Below are 15,318 nucleotides of genomic sequence, written 5' to 3'. Positions count from 1 at the left end.
TGTTGCAGTGTGTTTAGTTGAAGTGTAGGAAGAAAATTCGGCCTTATACATAGGTAGTTGGAAAAGGAAGGTGTATCATCTTTTTTAATGCCATACAAAAACGCCGTAACTGGTAGTTTCTTAAAGGTTATTTGAGATATGGAGTCTGAAACCATATCAAAAAATACTTTTCATACTGTTACGTTAAAATCCATTGGTTTTTTTCCTACTTTGGATGGATTTTTTACCCATGCATGATTTTATAACATCATGCACTGGTCATTTGGAAAATAGTGGTTTTTCAGACCTTCCACATGTTGACATATTTCAGTGTACAATATTAACTAATCATGTGTTTGTTAATATTACCTTTGATCTCATCAGAAAAATCTTTAAATAACAGAAAGCTAAAGAGTTAATGGTGGTGGATACAAGTTTTTCAAAATTCTAATTTATGCTTAAAAGCTCGAATTTTATCACTGCCAACAAATATTGTCAGTTGTTTTCCTTGAAGTAAAGCTTACTTTGTATAGTAGCTTTTTTGTAGATTCCATCAGATTTTGTCCCTAGAGGATCATGTCCTGTGTGAATACAGATAGTTTTACTTCTTGCTTTTCAATCCATATGCCTTTTGTTTCTTTTTCTTGCCTTATTGCACTAGCCAGAACCTCCAGTGCAAATGTTGAATAGAAGTAGTGAGAGCAGGCATCTTGGCCTTGTTCCTAATCTTAGGAGGAAAACATGCAGTATTTTATCATTAAATATGTTGTAAGCTCTAGGGTTTGTGTAGATTCCCTTTATTGAGTTGAGAAAGTTCCTTTCGGTTCCTAGTTTGCTGAGGATCTCTCTCAGGAATATACGTTGGATTTCGTTCAAGATAATTTCTAATTTCCTTTTAGTTCATTCTTTGATCCATGAGTTACTTAGGAGTGCATTGTTTATTTCCAAACATTTAGACTATTCTGAGTATTTACTGTTGTTTTTTTTTTTTTTTTTAAAGATTTTATTTTTTCCTTTTTCTCCCCAAAGCCCCCCGGTACATAGTTGTATATTCTTCGTTGTGTGTCCATTTTTAGTTGTGGCATGTGGGACGCTGCCTCAGCGTGGTTTGATGAGCAGTGTCATGTCCGCGCCCAGGATCTGAACCAATGAAACACTGGGCCGCCTGCAGCGGAGCGCGCGAACTTAACCGCTCGGCCACGGGGCCAGCCCCAGTATTTACTGTTGTTGATCTCCAATTTAATTCCATTGAGGTCAGGGAATGTACTCTGTAATATTTTAATCATTTGAAATTTATTATGATGTGTTTTATGGCCCAGTATCTGGTTTACCTTGGTGAATAGTCTGTTTGCACTTGAAGATAATATGTTTTCTGTAGTTGTTTGGGGTAGTGTTTTGAAAAAAATTTTTCGTATTTTTTTTTAAATAAACTTTGTTTTGGGATAATTTTAGATTTATAGAAAATTTTCAAAGATCGTATAAAGAATTCTTGTACATTCCTCAGACAGTTTCGTTGCCATTCATTACATTACCATGGTGTATTCATCAAAACTAAGAAACCAACACTGATATGTTACTATTAATGTACCAAATTTTGTTGGGATTTTACCAGTTTTTCTGATAATATCCTTTTTTTGTTCAAGGATCCAATTCAGGCCACATTGCATTTAGTTGTCATGTCTCTTTAGTCTGCTCTGATCTATGACAATTTCTCAGTCTTTCTTTCTTTTTTGTAACATTGACAATTTTTTGGAGTATGGTCAGATATTTTGTAGAATGTCCCTCAAATTGGGTTTGTCTGATGTTTTTCTCATGATTAGACTGAGGTTATGGGTTTTTGGAAAAAATGCCACAGTAGTGGAGTGCCCTTCTCATCACATCATTTTAGGGGGCGCATGATATACACGTGACGTCACTAGTGATGTTTGCCTCAATCACTTGGTTAAGGTAGTGAGTGTTCTCCAGGTTTCTCCGCTTTAAAGTTACAATTTTCCCCTCCTGTTCTGATACTTTGTTCTCTGGAAGTGAGTCACTGGGTTCAGCTTACACTCAAAAGAGGATTTATGGGAGGATATCTACATATATTATTTGAATTTTTCTGTAAGGAAGATTTATTTCATCTCCCCATTGATTTATTCAGTCATTTGTTTATATCAGTATGGACTCATGTTTATTTTATAACTTGGATTGTAATCCAGTAGTATGTTATTTATTTTGTGGCTCAAATTATTTCATTCTTTGACCATTGGGAGTTCTTTCAGCTGTCCGTTTCATACACCCCATTCTGTTATTTATTCATTTATTTTATCTTATTTTGATTCTTTCTTTTCTTTTTATTTTTTTAAAGATTTTATTTTTTTCCTTTTTCCTCCCCAAAGCCCCCCAGTACACAGTTGTATATTCTTCATTGTGGGTTCTTCTAGTTGTGGCATGTGGGACGCCGCCTCAGCGTGGTCTGATGAGCAGTGCCATGTCCGCGCCCAGGATCTCGAACCAACGAAACACTGGGCTGCCTGCAGCAGATCGCGCGAACTTAAACCACTCGGCCACAGGGCCAGCCCCTCTTTTTTTTTTTTTTTTGAGTAAGATTATCCCTGAGCTAACTGCTGCCAATCCTCCTCTTTTTGCTGAGGAAGCCTGGCCCTGAGCTAACATCTGTGCCCATCTTCCTCTACTTTATATGTGGGACGCCTACCACACCATGGTGTGCCAAGCAGTGCCATGTCCACACTGGGATCCAAACCAGTGAACCCCAGGCTTCCGAGAAGTGGAATGTGCACATTTAACTGCTGCACCACCAGGCCAGCCCCTCATTTATTTATTTTAAAGATTTTATTGTTTTTATTTTTCCTTCTCCCCTAAGACCCCCAGTACATAGTTGCATATGTTAGTTGTGGATCCTTCTAGTTGTGGTATGTGGGATGCTGCCTCAGCGTGGCCTGATGAGCGGTGCTAGGTCTGCGCCTAGGATCTGAACCGACAAAACCCTGGGTCACCGAAGTGGAGTGCGCAGACTTAACCTCTCAGCCACGGGGCTGGTCCCCCTATTCGTTTATTTTTTTGAGCACTCTTACTTTCTGATACTACCAGATGCTCCAGGCTCATCTTCTATTTTCCCTGCCCAGCCCTAGATTCAGCCATTTCTGCAAGGAGCCCCACCTGCTTTTAATGGAGAATGATATTTAGAAACCAAGATCTGACTGCTAGAAGTGCTTGTTGTTACTGGGGTGTCACTGCTTCTTGGCCCTCTCAGCAGAGAGAGCTAGATAATACATATTTGGTAAACCATGTGTACACACATATCTATGATTATTTCTGTATCTATCTGTATGTGTGGATATGTATACACATATCTACAGATATGTATATATAAATATATGAGTTCATACTGATGTTACTGACTCTAATGCAGTATTACCTTTCCTTCTTGCTTATCTATAACTTCCCTCTCCAATGTTGAGAAACCTGGCACCCACCATCTACCATCCATTTTGCTCATCCCAGTATACTTGTAGAACAGTTTCAGAACTGAGAAATTTGGAAATGAGCGACAAATTTACATTTAGAGTGTAGCATTTATGTGCAGTTCCTTTTGTTATTAACCTTATAGTTTCTAGTCAAAATAACCATTTTCCAACATAACTTAAAGGGTCAGCTCCCCCACCTCCCTACACCTCCAGTGCAGTTATGTCATACGTTTGTCATAGAGTTAGATTCATCTGTTGTAGTCTGCATTCCATCCTGGAATCTCCTGACATCTTGGGTGATTTTTTCTTTTACAGTTTACTTATATTAATGTTTACTCTTTGTGCTGTACAGTTCTGTGGGGTTTGATAAATGCAGAGGCATTCATCCACCACCCTAGTACCATATAGAACAGTTCCATCATCCTAAAATTTCCCCTGCAAGTCCCCTTTTGGTCAGTTACACTCCCTTTACCAATCCCTTCTAATTACTGCTCTGTTTTCTGTCCCTATAGTTTTGCCTTCTCCAGAATGTCGCATGAATGGAATCATACAATATGTAGCCTTTTAAGTCTGATTTCTTGTGCTTAACAAAATACTTTTAAGATTCATCCATGTTCTTGCATGAATCACTACTTTATTTCTTCTTGTCACTGAGCAGTATAACATTGTATGAATGTACCACAATCTGTTCCCCATTTGAAGGACATCTTGGTTTCTCCCAGTTTTTAGCAGTTGTGAATAAAGCTGCAATAACCATTTGCATGTAGGTTTTTATGTGGATATAGTTTTCAGTTTACTTGGGTAAATACCCAACGATTGCTGGAGTGTGTGGTGAGACTGTTTAACTTCATAAGAAACTGCCAGTTGTCTTCCAAAGTGGCTGTACCATTTTACTTGACAGCAAAGAATGAGGATTCCTGTTTCTCCACATCCTTGCCAGCGTTTGGTATTATCAGTGCTTTGGATTTTAGGTGTGTGAGTTTAGTATTCAATTTTATTTGCTCTGTTGTCCTTTTAGCTATAACTCTGCAATGTTTTTTTAGCATTTACTCTAAGGATCACAATATATATCTTTAACTTATCACAGCCTACTAAGAGTTATAATTGTACTATTTCATGTAAAATATAAGAACTTTGCAACACTGTAGTTCAGTTTACTCTCTGTTCTTTGTATTATTGTTGTCATACATACTACATAAGAAGTGATACTGATCCCACAGTACAGTGTTGTAATTTTTACTTTATGGTTATATTTTTTTAAAGAAACTAAGAAAATAAAATTAAAAAATATATAGTTGTTAGTATTTACTCACCTATTTACCATTTCCAGTGCTCTTCCTTCTTTCCTGAAGAACTTCTTTGACCATTCCTTCAGTGAGGGTCTACTGGTGACAAATTCTCTCAGTTTTTGTTGCTATGAAAATGTCTTTATTTCACTTTTATGTATTTTTTATTTATTTTTGCTGAGGAAGATTAGCTCTGAGCTAACATCTGTTGCCGGTCTTCTTTTTTTTTCTTGAGGAAGATTAGCCCTGAGCGCACATCTGTGCCAGTCTTCCTCTACTTTGTATGTGGGTTCCACCACAGCATGGATGACGAGTGGTGTAGGTCCACACCTGGCATCCGAACCCGTGAACCCAGGCCCCGAAGCAGAGCATGCCAAACTTAACCACTAAGCCACGGTGCTGGCCCCTCACCTTTATTTTTTAAAAACTTTAATTTTGAAATAATGTTAGATTCACAGGAACTTGAAAAAGTAGTACAGTGTGTTGGTGTACCCTTCACCCAACTTCCCCTGATGATAGTATCTTATATAACCATGGTACATTATTAAAACCAGGACATTGACATTGGCACAATTCTATTAATTAAATTAGAGGCCCTTTTCTTGCTTTTATTTCTAAAGGATAGCTTCACTGACATAATGTTTGGAGAGATCATTGCGAGCTAGACCCAGGAAATCAGAGCCTCCTTACCCCTTCCCTTGTCTTTGGGATATACATCCCACCTATGTTTCCCCTACTAGTAGCTGTTTCAAGAACATAGCCTTGAGAGAATAAGGTGGTGTTGAAACTATCTGAACTGAATACATTGACTGATTCTGGTTAAGATCTCCATATAAACTTCAAGATTCAGGCTGGCAGGTCTGGAGATCTACTTGTTTTGTGGCTGCCCAAGACAAGCCTCGTATTAAACCTGCCACCTACCAATCTGGAATGGTCTGCCTCTTTCTTTGGTCTCTCCTTGCCCTCTGCAAATGGGGACCAATTTCAGATTTCACTCAGGAAACTCCTGAGGTTGCAAACCAACACGGAGAGCTCTGGATTGACAGCACCAGAGTTCTGTCAGCCCTTTAAAGATGTTTTATTGTTTTCTGTCCTCCAATGTTTTTGGTTAGATGTCAGCCCTCAGTCCTCTTTTGTTTCATTGTTAACCTACCCCTGACACACACACATCGTAATATATTGTTTTTCTCTGGCAACTTTCAAGATTTTCTTCTTGTCTTTGGTTTTCAGCAGTTTGACTATGATGTACCTAGGTGTGGTTTTCTTAGTATTTATCCTGCTTTGCGTTTATTGAGCTCTCTGGATCTGAGTTCCTATTTTTCATATTTGGGAAATATTTCCTGCAGTTACGTTTTCTGAACCTCTCTTTCTTCTCCAATTACACTATTATCCAGCACTTGATGATATCCCATAGATCTCTGAAGTCCTGTTTATTTTTCTATCATTCTTGTTCTCTCTATTCTTAGGATGGAATAATTTCTGTTGATCTATTTTGGAGTTCATTGACTCTTTCTTCTGCTGTCTCCTATCAATTAGGCCCATACAATGCATGTTTTGTTTCAGCTAGTTGATTGTATTTTTAAACTGTAGAATTTCCACTTGATAGTTAATATTTCTCTGCTGAGATTTCCCATCTGTTCATTCATTATGACACATTTTCCTCTTCCTTGATAATATTTAATGGATGCTTTGAAGTCCTGTCTGCCAGTTGCAGCATTTATCTTACCTCAGGATTGGTTTCTATTAATAGCTTTTTCTTGAGTTTGATCACATTTTACTGTTTCATTACATGTCTGGTCATTTTTAAATGTATACTGGATGTTATGAATGATACATTGTAGAGACTTTGAATTCTGTTATATTCCTCTGAAGTGTGTTGGTTTTTATTCCAGCAGACAATTAACTTGGATGTATAGTCATGTGTTGCTTAATGATGGGGAAATGTTCTGATAAATGTGTCGTTAGGTGATTTTGTTGTTGTGTGAGCATCATAGAGTGTACTTATACAAACCTAGATGGTGTAGCCCACTACACCCCTAGGCTACGTGGTACTAATCTTAGGGGACCACCATCATATATTCGGTCTGCCCTTGTAAAAACGTTGTTATGCAATGATGACTGTATTGAACTCTAAATTCTGTCTCCTTTCAGTGGGCAACAGCTAAAATTTCTGCTCAGTTCTTTCACTTTCTAGCTGCTACTTTTTCATTGGGCCCCATGGGGTTTCTCCTGCACAAGCACAGTTTAGCAGTTAGCCGAGGATTTGGGTGTAGTTGTATGTAGATTTTGGAGTTCATTCCTTTTGTAGCTCTCTCCCTTTCAGTATTTCCTCCCTGATTTTCAAGCTGATTTGCCCACTTGCACTGACACCTCAAGCCAATAAGCCTGTGGCTTTCTGTCTCCATGAGCTGTGCAGATTGGGAAGTGCCTGCTGGCAAAAAGCCTCACAAATCTCTTTTCACACATGGACTCCCATCCAGGTTCTGCCTGCTTTTGGTCACTCTCTTATGCCTTTCAATACTTGTATTTTTATATTTTGTTCAGATTTTATAATTGCTATCCGATGCTAGGTAAGTCTGTTCAAGTTCTTCTGCCATGACTGGAATCCACTGCCCCAACTTATATGGCTCTAAGGCATTGTTTTCTGTCCCTCAAGCTACCGTGAAAGTCCAAGGCTATTCCTGCTATTGGCAGGTATCCTCAGAGTGGCTGTGGTTTCAGGCCAGCTTACTACTACTTTGGTTTGCAACTCACTGTATGGAGGCTCTTTGTTTGGTAGCAGGAGGATTTTTCAGAATACTAATTTGCCATATAGCCAGAAGTAGATCTTTTTATAGCCACGACCTTAAAGATATTCCCTGCTACATTGAGTTCATTCTTTTTTCCTTTTTCTATTTTTTTAAATTTCTGGACCCAAAAGTTAGAACTCTCCCTGACCTAGTTTTTTACTCGTGTCTGATTTGTTCTCCATCTCTTCCAGGAGTTTTCCTCCACTTCTCGTTCTTGTTTTCTCCTAGACTTTTCCTTTTAGTTCCTTTTCTTATCCTTGCTTTCTTTCTGATTATTCATTCTTTCATCACCTTTTCTAGTTTTGTCTATTTTTGTCCCGCTGCAAGTAAATATTTCTAGAACAGATCAGTGGTATGTTACAGTTGGAAAAACCCATGAGGTCAATTAATCTAACTCCCATTGTTTAAAAGAGAAACTGAGGTCCAGATAAATTTAACAACATGTCTAGAGCCATTCAGCTCACCTGATAAAGTTGGAATTGGAACCCTGGGCTCCTGATTCTTTCCACTGTGAGTTCTCTTGCAATTTGTTTTTTTTAATTATGTTTAGGGTTTGGTTTGTTATTCATAGGTACTTTGTGTGATCATGTTAGTGTTGATTCTCTTAAGTACTTATTCCCCAAGTCAAAAAACAATGGTTTCCTTGGTGCTCTAGAATACCATGCATGCTTCTAAGGTTGGAGATGGTGCCATTCATAATAAGCTTCCCTTCTTCCTAAAGCCTTCTGTTAGTCACCTTACTCATCTCTTAGGGAAGGGCTTAGGAAAGAGAGAAGCCTGTTATCCCAATTAGTTCAGTAACACTTAGCATACATATTATACTTTTAAGCAGCTTTGTACTAGGTGCCAGGGTCTCACGATTAGTGAGAGACAGTCGCTAAGCCCAGAAACTCACTTTCTATGTAGAGGAAAAGACAGACAATAATTTCAGTGCTACCTGGTAAGTATTACTCTAGAGGATTTTCAAAGCGCTTTGTGAGAACAAAGGTAGAGTAAATTCAGCCTTAGGAGAGTGTAGTCAGAGAGTGCTTCCTAGAGGAGGTGATACATGAGCTTAGTCTTAAGGGAGTCAGTCACCAGCCAAGATAAGAAGGAGAGGAAGGATATTTAAGGAAGAGGATTCTATATGTGCAAAGTCATAAGGGTATGGAACATCATAGTGTTATGGGAGGGGCAGTCCTAAGCAGTTTGCTGTTGTTGGATAGCATTAAGTGTGAAATGGAGTTGTGTGAGATGGACTGAGGTAAGCAGGGGCCTAGTCACAGAAGGCTTTAGAAGCATTTCTGAGGAGCTTGGTCTTCATCCTAGAGGCACAGGGGAGCTGTTGAAGGACTAACAGCAGCTCTACATTTTAGATGGATGAGTCATAGCAGTAGTGTGAAGTATTTGAAAGGCACAAGTTTGGAAGTAGAGAGACAAGATACACCGCTGTTGCAGTAGATCAGGTTAAAGGTGATCGAGGTCTGAACTGTGACAATGGTAGTAAGAATGTAGAGAAAAGCAAGTGGAGAAGTGTTTAGAGGATAAGATGGCAGGACCTGGTGACTGATTTGGGGAGAGGGAGAAATCACTGGATTTGGCAATAAGAAAGGTCATTGCTGGCCTGAAAGAGAGCTAACTCTGTGTCATAGTGAAACAAAAGCCAGGTTCTAATGTGTTAAGGAGTGAATGAGAAGTGAGGAAGTATAGACCATGAATACAGGCTCTTCCAAGAAGTTTATGTAAGATGACAGACATCAGATTAGAAGGGAGTTGAGGTCCAGTCCTTGATATTCACCCCTGTATTGGCTTCCATGAAACCCTGCTCCTGGTTCTTTTCTCTTATCGTTTCTTCTCGGCCACCTTTATGCGTTGCTCTTCCTCTGTGCATCCCTTAAATGTTTCTCAGGACTCCATCTTAACCCTTAGCTGTTCTCACTCCATGTGCTCTCTCTGGTCGAATCTTATCTAGTCATCCCTTCAGTTACCACCTCTATGTACCTGATTCCCAAATGTCTATTTGCAGCTGAGTCTGGTGTGTCTACCTGCACATTGGATTTCTCTATGGATATGCACTTGAGGCACCTTAAATGCAGTGTATTCAAAACTGAACTCATCAGCTTCCCCTACTCTAAACCTGCTCCTACTCTTTATGCTCTCTCCTGGTTAGTGGCAGCCTCATTTATCTAGTCACTAAAATTATTAACCTATGAGTCAAACTTACCTCCTTCTCCGTATATACCTAATCGATCACTAAGTCCTACTGTATCTTCTCTCTTTCTGTCCCCCTTCTTTATCATTGCTTTCGTCATCTGTTGCCTGGACTGTTGCCATAACTTTCCCGCCTATGATTTCCTCCAGTGTGATTTCTTTGAAATGCAGTTTATGCTCCTGCTTTAAATCTATCCCTACTGGATGAAATCTAAGCTTTTTTACCATGGCCTACAAAGCTCGTTATGATTTGCCCTCTGCCTACTTTTCTGACTTTGTCTCATGCTACTCCTTTTGTCATACTCTAGGCTCCAGGCATACAAGTTTGCCTCTCGTTCCCTGCTTGTACCAGGCTATTTGTTATTTTTGTGCCTTTGCTCTTGTTGCTCATGCTGTGCTCTGTCCTAAAATGCCCTCCCATCCTATCTAGCCGTCCCCACCCCCAGCCCTCTGGTTAACTCTGTCTTTTTACACTTAGCTTAGGGGTCACTTCCATGAAGCCTTTCCTGACCATTCTTGTCCATCCCCCTCTCAAGCTGAGTAAGATCCCCATTCTGTTTTCATGATACCCCATGCATATTTCTACCATAGTTTATGCATTTTATTTTAATTATTTGTTTAAACGTCAGTCTCTTCCACTAGTCTGTTAGTTCTTCAGGACAGATGCTGTGTCATACTCATTTTCCTGGCACAGTACCTAGTTTATAATAAGAATTCACTAAATGTTTATGTAATGAATGGATAAAGTATAAGATGTAGACATCAGCCGAGAGTGAGTATGGCCCTTAGGGAGTGGTAAATGTTTGAAACAGTTGTCAAAGAGTGAGACAAGGTCTGAACAAGAACTAATACGAGGATGAGTTATGAATTTTGTCCTTTTAATTCTATATGCCTTAAATATTTTCACATGACTGGCTTACTTTCTTCCTTATTCATTAGATTGTGAACTCTTCTCTTTTTTCAAAAATAAATGTCCAGTTCAGGATTCTGGCTGATCAGTATCTCTTGATTGCAGATCCAATGGATTTGAACAGAAGCGCTTTGCCAGGCTTGCCAGCAAGAAGGCGGTGGAGGAACTTGCCTACAAGTGGAGTGTTGAGGATATGTAACTTTTCTAAGGCTGTGGGGGTGGCTATGGGTTGTAATAGTGGACATAAGGCAGCCAGACATCCAGCTGTAACAGTTGTCTGTGCTAATAATCAGGGCCCACACAGACCAGCAGCTCGTTGAATGCTGGTCGTGACTACAGAAGAATATTTGGTTCCTGATGTTTGGACTGAGGCACCTGTACTTCTCAGGTGTGCCAGCACTGGCTGTTACTGGCTTCCAGAGGAAGCGTTGATTTCTCAGTGTCCCCGGGTTTGTTCTTGGTTAGGATTTTTCTTTTTTAATAAACATACATTTATTTTTTTAAATCATTTTCATAACTGGGTATATTATTTTTGGGAAAAATACAAGCTAATATTGAATCCCTAGGGATCTTGGAGGGTGATAGTTGGACTTTACATTAATCTGGAAAGTAGTGTGAGTAAAATCTTTCACAGTGATAGATCATTCCTTTTAGAAAATAAGAATTAAGGCCAAACTAGACTTAGAAACACAGTCGTGTGCTGCGTGATGACATTTTGGTCAGTGACAGACTGCATATATGACAGTGGTCCCATAAAATTAAGACCCCATATAGCCTAGGTGTGTAGTAGGCTATACCATCTAGGTTTGTGTAAGTATGCTCTGTGATGTATGCACAATGATAAAATCGCCTAGTGATGCATTTCTCAGAATGTATCCCCATCCTTAAGTGATGTGTGACTGTAGATATGGCTATTTGGAGACATGGTGTATGATAAAGGCAGCATCACAAATTAGTGGGGAAGAGAAGGATAATGGTGCTTAGAAAATTGGCTTATATGTACAAAAATAAAGTTGGATCCCTACCTCAAACCATACAAAACAAAGACAAATCCAAAAGTGATCAAAGATGTAAAATGCTAAAGCCAATAGGAAAATTGAGAATGTCTTTGTGACTTTGGGGTAAGGATAGATTTGTTAAATAAAATCTCCAAAGCACAAACCATAAGATTTGATAGCTTTGACTGCTTCATAATTAAAGATTTCCAGTTAACAAGGCATCCCATAGTCGAAGCTAAAGATTGGTATAGATTAGGAGAAAATATTTGCAATGTCTAAAACTGCCAAAGGATTGCATATACAAGGGATTAAATATAGAAAGAACTACTGCAAATCAGGAAGGGAAATGAAACACAAAATAAAAATGGACAAAGAATATGAATATATAAAATCTAAATGAAAAACCAGAATGGCTAATAAGTATGGTACCTCACTGGTAATGAGAGAAATGCAAATTAAAACATTAATGAGTTTCTATTTTATATCTGTTAGTTTGGCAAAATAAGCAAGAAACTGAACTCTTATGGGGACTTGCAACTGGTGCATTCATTCTGGAGAACAAATGGGTAACACTTAATTGAAATTGAGTAATATCTAGGATGCAGTCAATATTGCAGAGTTTTAAATTTAAGAGTGTGGCTCTGGAACTATGCTGCCTGAGTTTGAATCCCAGCTATCTTTTACTAACTCTGTGACCTTGGTAAGCCACTTAACTTCTCTGTGCCTTAGTTTCTTCATCTGTGAAGTGGAGATAATAGTACCTACCTCATAGGTTTATTGTGAGCTTAGAACAGTGCCTGACACATAATATGTGTCACAAAATTGTTAGTTATTATCATTGTCTTCCTTATCATCAAGTGTTGATAGCCGGCTTCCATGATGGCCCTCAATAATCTCTGACTCCTGGTGTTCAAACCCTTGTGTAGTCCCCTCCCACAATGAATAGCGCTGACTTGTGTACATAGGATTACTGGAAATGTGTGACTTCTGAGGCTAGGTCATGAAAGACATTGAAGCATCTGCCTTGTACTGTCTTGGATCACTTGCTCTGGAAGAAGCCACTGGCATGTCATGAGAACTCTCAAGCGGCCCTCTGGAGAGGTCCATGTGGAGAGGAATTGAGGCCTCTCACCAACAGACAGCACCACGTCACCAACCATGTGAGTGAGCCACCTTGGAAGTGGATCCTCTGACTCCATTCAAGCCTTTAGAAACGTGTGGCCCTGATCAACAACGTAACCATGACCTCATGAGAGATTGTGAGCCAGAATCACCCAACTCCAAATTGACCCAAAGAAACTGTGAGATAATTGGTGTTTAAATTTTTTAAAAATAGCTTTATTGAGATGTAATTCACATTTAAAGTGTACAATTCCGTTTACCCATTTAAAGTGTACAATTTAGTGTTTTTTTTTAGCATATCAGAGTTGTGCAACCTTCATCACAAGGAATTTTAGAACATTTTCATCACCCTGTGGATCCAAGAAACTTTGTATCCTTTAGTGGTTGCTCCCCACTGCCCTAGGCAGCCACGAATCTGCTTTCTGTCTCTATAGATTTGCCTGTTCTGTACATTTCATATAATATGTGAATAGGACTATCATACAATATGTGGCCTTTGTGTCTAGCTCTTTTCACTTAGCATAGTAGCTTCAATGTTCATCTATGTTCTAGTGTATATGGTACTCCATTGCTTTTTATGGCTGAATAATACTCCCTTGTATGGATATACCCCATTTTACTTATCCATGCATCATCTGATGGACATTTGAGTGGTTTCTACTTTTTGGCTATTGTGAATCATGCTGCTATCAATGTTCATGTACAAGTTTTTGTATGGACATATGTTTTCAATTTTCTCAGGGTAGAGTTGCTGGGTCATATGGAACTCCATGTTTTACTTTTTGAGGAACTACCGGACTTCTAAAGCAGTGTATGAGAGTTCCAATTTCTCCACATCCTTGTCAATACTTGTTATTATATGTCTTCTTGATTATAGCTATCCTAGTGATTGTAAAGTGCTATCTCATTGCGATTTTGATTTCCATTTCCCTAATGTTGTTGAACATCTTTATGTGTCTTCTTTGGAGTAATGTTACTCAAATTCTTTGCCCATTTTTCACTTGGGTTACTTGTCTTCCCCGCGCACGCGAGCACACGTGCGCCCCCCACCCCCCACACACACAAACACACAAACTCTTATGTAGAATTCTTTATATATTCTGGTTACAAGTTTCTCATAAGATATGTAATTTGCAAATATTTCCTCTGTGGGAGTTATTGTTTTAAGCCACTAAGTTTTAAGGTAGTTTGTTATACAACAATAGATAACTAATGTATTAATTATGTATATACCCTACATCAAAGCAGTTCCACTCCTGGCTATATCCTTCATAGAAACTTGCGCAGATCCACAAAGAATTACTATAAGCATGTTTATCTGTATATAGTTTGGGTAGCAAGAAACTGGGAGCAAATCAGATGTCCATCCCTAAGGGAATTGATAAGTAAAATGTGGTATATGCATATGATAGAATATTATAAAAAACAGATGTAAGCTGTTAGGAACTTAGCAACATGATAGATTCCAGGTGAGGAAGATAAGGAACAATGAAATTTACAGCAAAAATGAGCTAAGTAATTTAAACACAGAAAGCAACATTATTTTTTAAGGACATACACCTTAACTCACTAGAATAGGGTCTGTGGGAAGAAATAGGGACTGGAGTGGGGAATGAAGGAGAGAAAGGGAAACCAAAGAGGGGCCTTGCATGGGTGAATGTGGTCTGTGTCCTGAACTCAGGCATGTGGTCAGTTCAGTTCTGTGCGCCTGAAGCTCTCTGCACAGCTGCAGAAGCAAGGTTTTACTCTAATGGAATTGACGTTTAGTACCTGTATTAATTAGGGTAGGCTAAGCTGCTATGACTCTCTCCAAAAGGACTGGCATACCGCAGTGGAATTTTTTTTCTCCTTCTCACTCATGTCCAGGTAGTTTCAGATTAGGGCAATGGGAGGGGGATACTCTACTCCAGGTAGTCATTTAGGGACCAAGCTGATGCCAGTGTTAACCTGGCTTCCAAGGATGCTTTTTGCGTTGCTGTTTTAGTGAGTTGAGCCGAGCTTGGAGGGTTGCTTGGTAGATGTTACAGGCCAGCTGTAGAAGTGGCACACACTTCCACTCACATTCTGTTAGCCAGAACCTAATTGCGTGGCTGTCCCTTAATGCAGGGGAGCCTGAGAAATATAACACACATCCAGGAAGAAGAGAAAAATGGATATTGGACTGCAGCTTGGAAACCTGCAGCAGGCACTTCTCAGACTCCTGAAGAAAAGCTGTCCATCTCCCAGCCATTTGAGATGTACGTGATTTCGAAATAATTACGAGATTTGAAAATCTCAAAGGAACTTCATTCTGTAACTGGAGAGTCTCAGTTGGAGTCACTTCCAATTTAGGAGTGTCTCTTCCCTACCACTGGCCAGTGGCTGTCAGAGAAGAGCTTAGGCATAGAGATGAAGGGTAAACTGGAATTGTGTCTAGAATCAGTATTTTGAGATGGTGGTACTTTTGGAGAGGAAACAACCTCAGAAAATAAACTGTAAGATTCTTCAGTTAGCGTGTGGCAGAACTGGGACTAGGACCCAGTGTTCTGCTGGGCTCTACACTGCCTATCTGGTCCTTTGGCTCCTTACTGAAAACAT

General features: G+C 39.3%; 1 protein-coding gene across 2 annotated transcripts in view; it reads left to right on the top strand.

Moving 5' to 3' along the window:
* BUD13 (BUD13 homolog) overlaps positions 1-11,126 on the top strand; it is a 28,119-nt gene extending 16,993 nt beyond the window's left edge. For both annotated transcript variants that reach the window (XM_008516740.2, XM_008516739.2), the window contains exon 10: positions 10,727-11,126. In XM_008516740.2, coding sequence (XP_008514962.2) covers positions 10,727-10,820 — 94 coding nt within the window. In that variant the 3' untranslated portion in view covers positions 10,821-11,126. The remainder of the gene's footprint in view (positions 1-10,726) is intronic.
* The last annotated feature ends 4,192 nt before the right edge of the window (positions 11,127-15,318 follow it).

This window comes from Equus przewalskii, chromosome 6 (genome assembly GCF_037783145.1).
Source record: "Equus przewalskii isolate Varuska chromosome 6, EquPr2, whole genome shotgun sequence".
Lineage (NCBI taxonomy): Eukaryota > Metazoa > Chordata > Mammalia > Perissodactyla > Equidae > Equus > Equus przewalskii.
The sequence above is the reverse complement of the archived record's forward strand: the minus strand, read 5'-3'. Positions and strand labels throughout refer to the sequence as shown.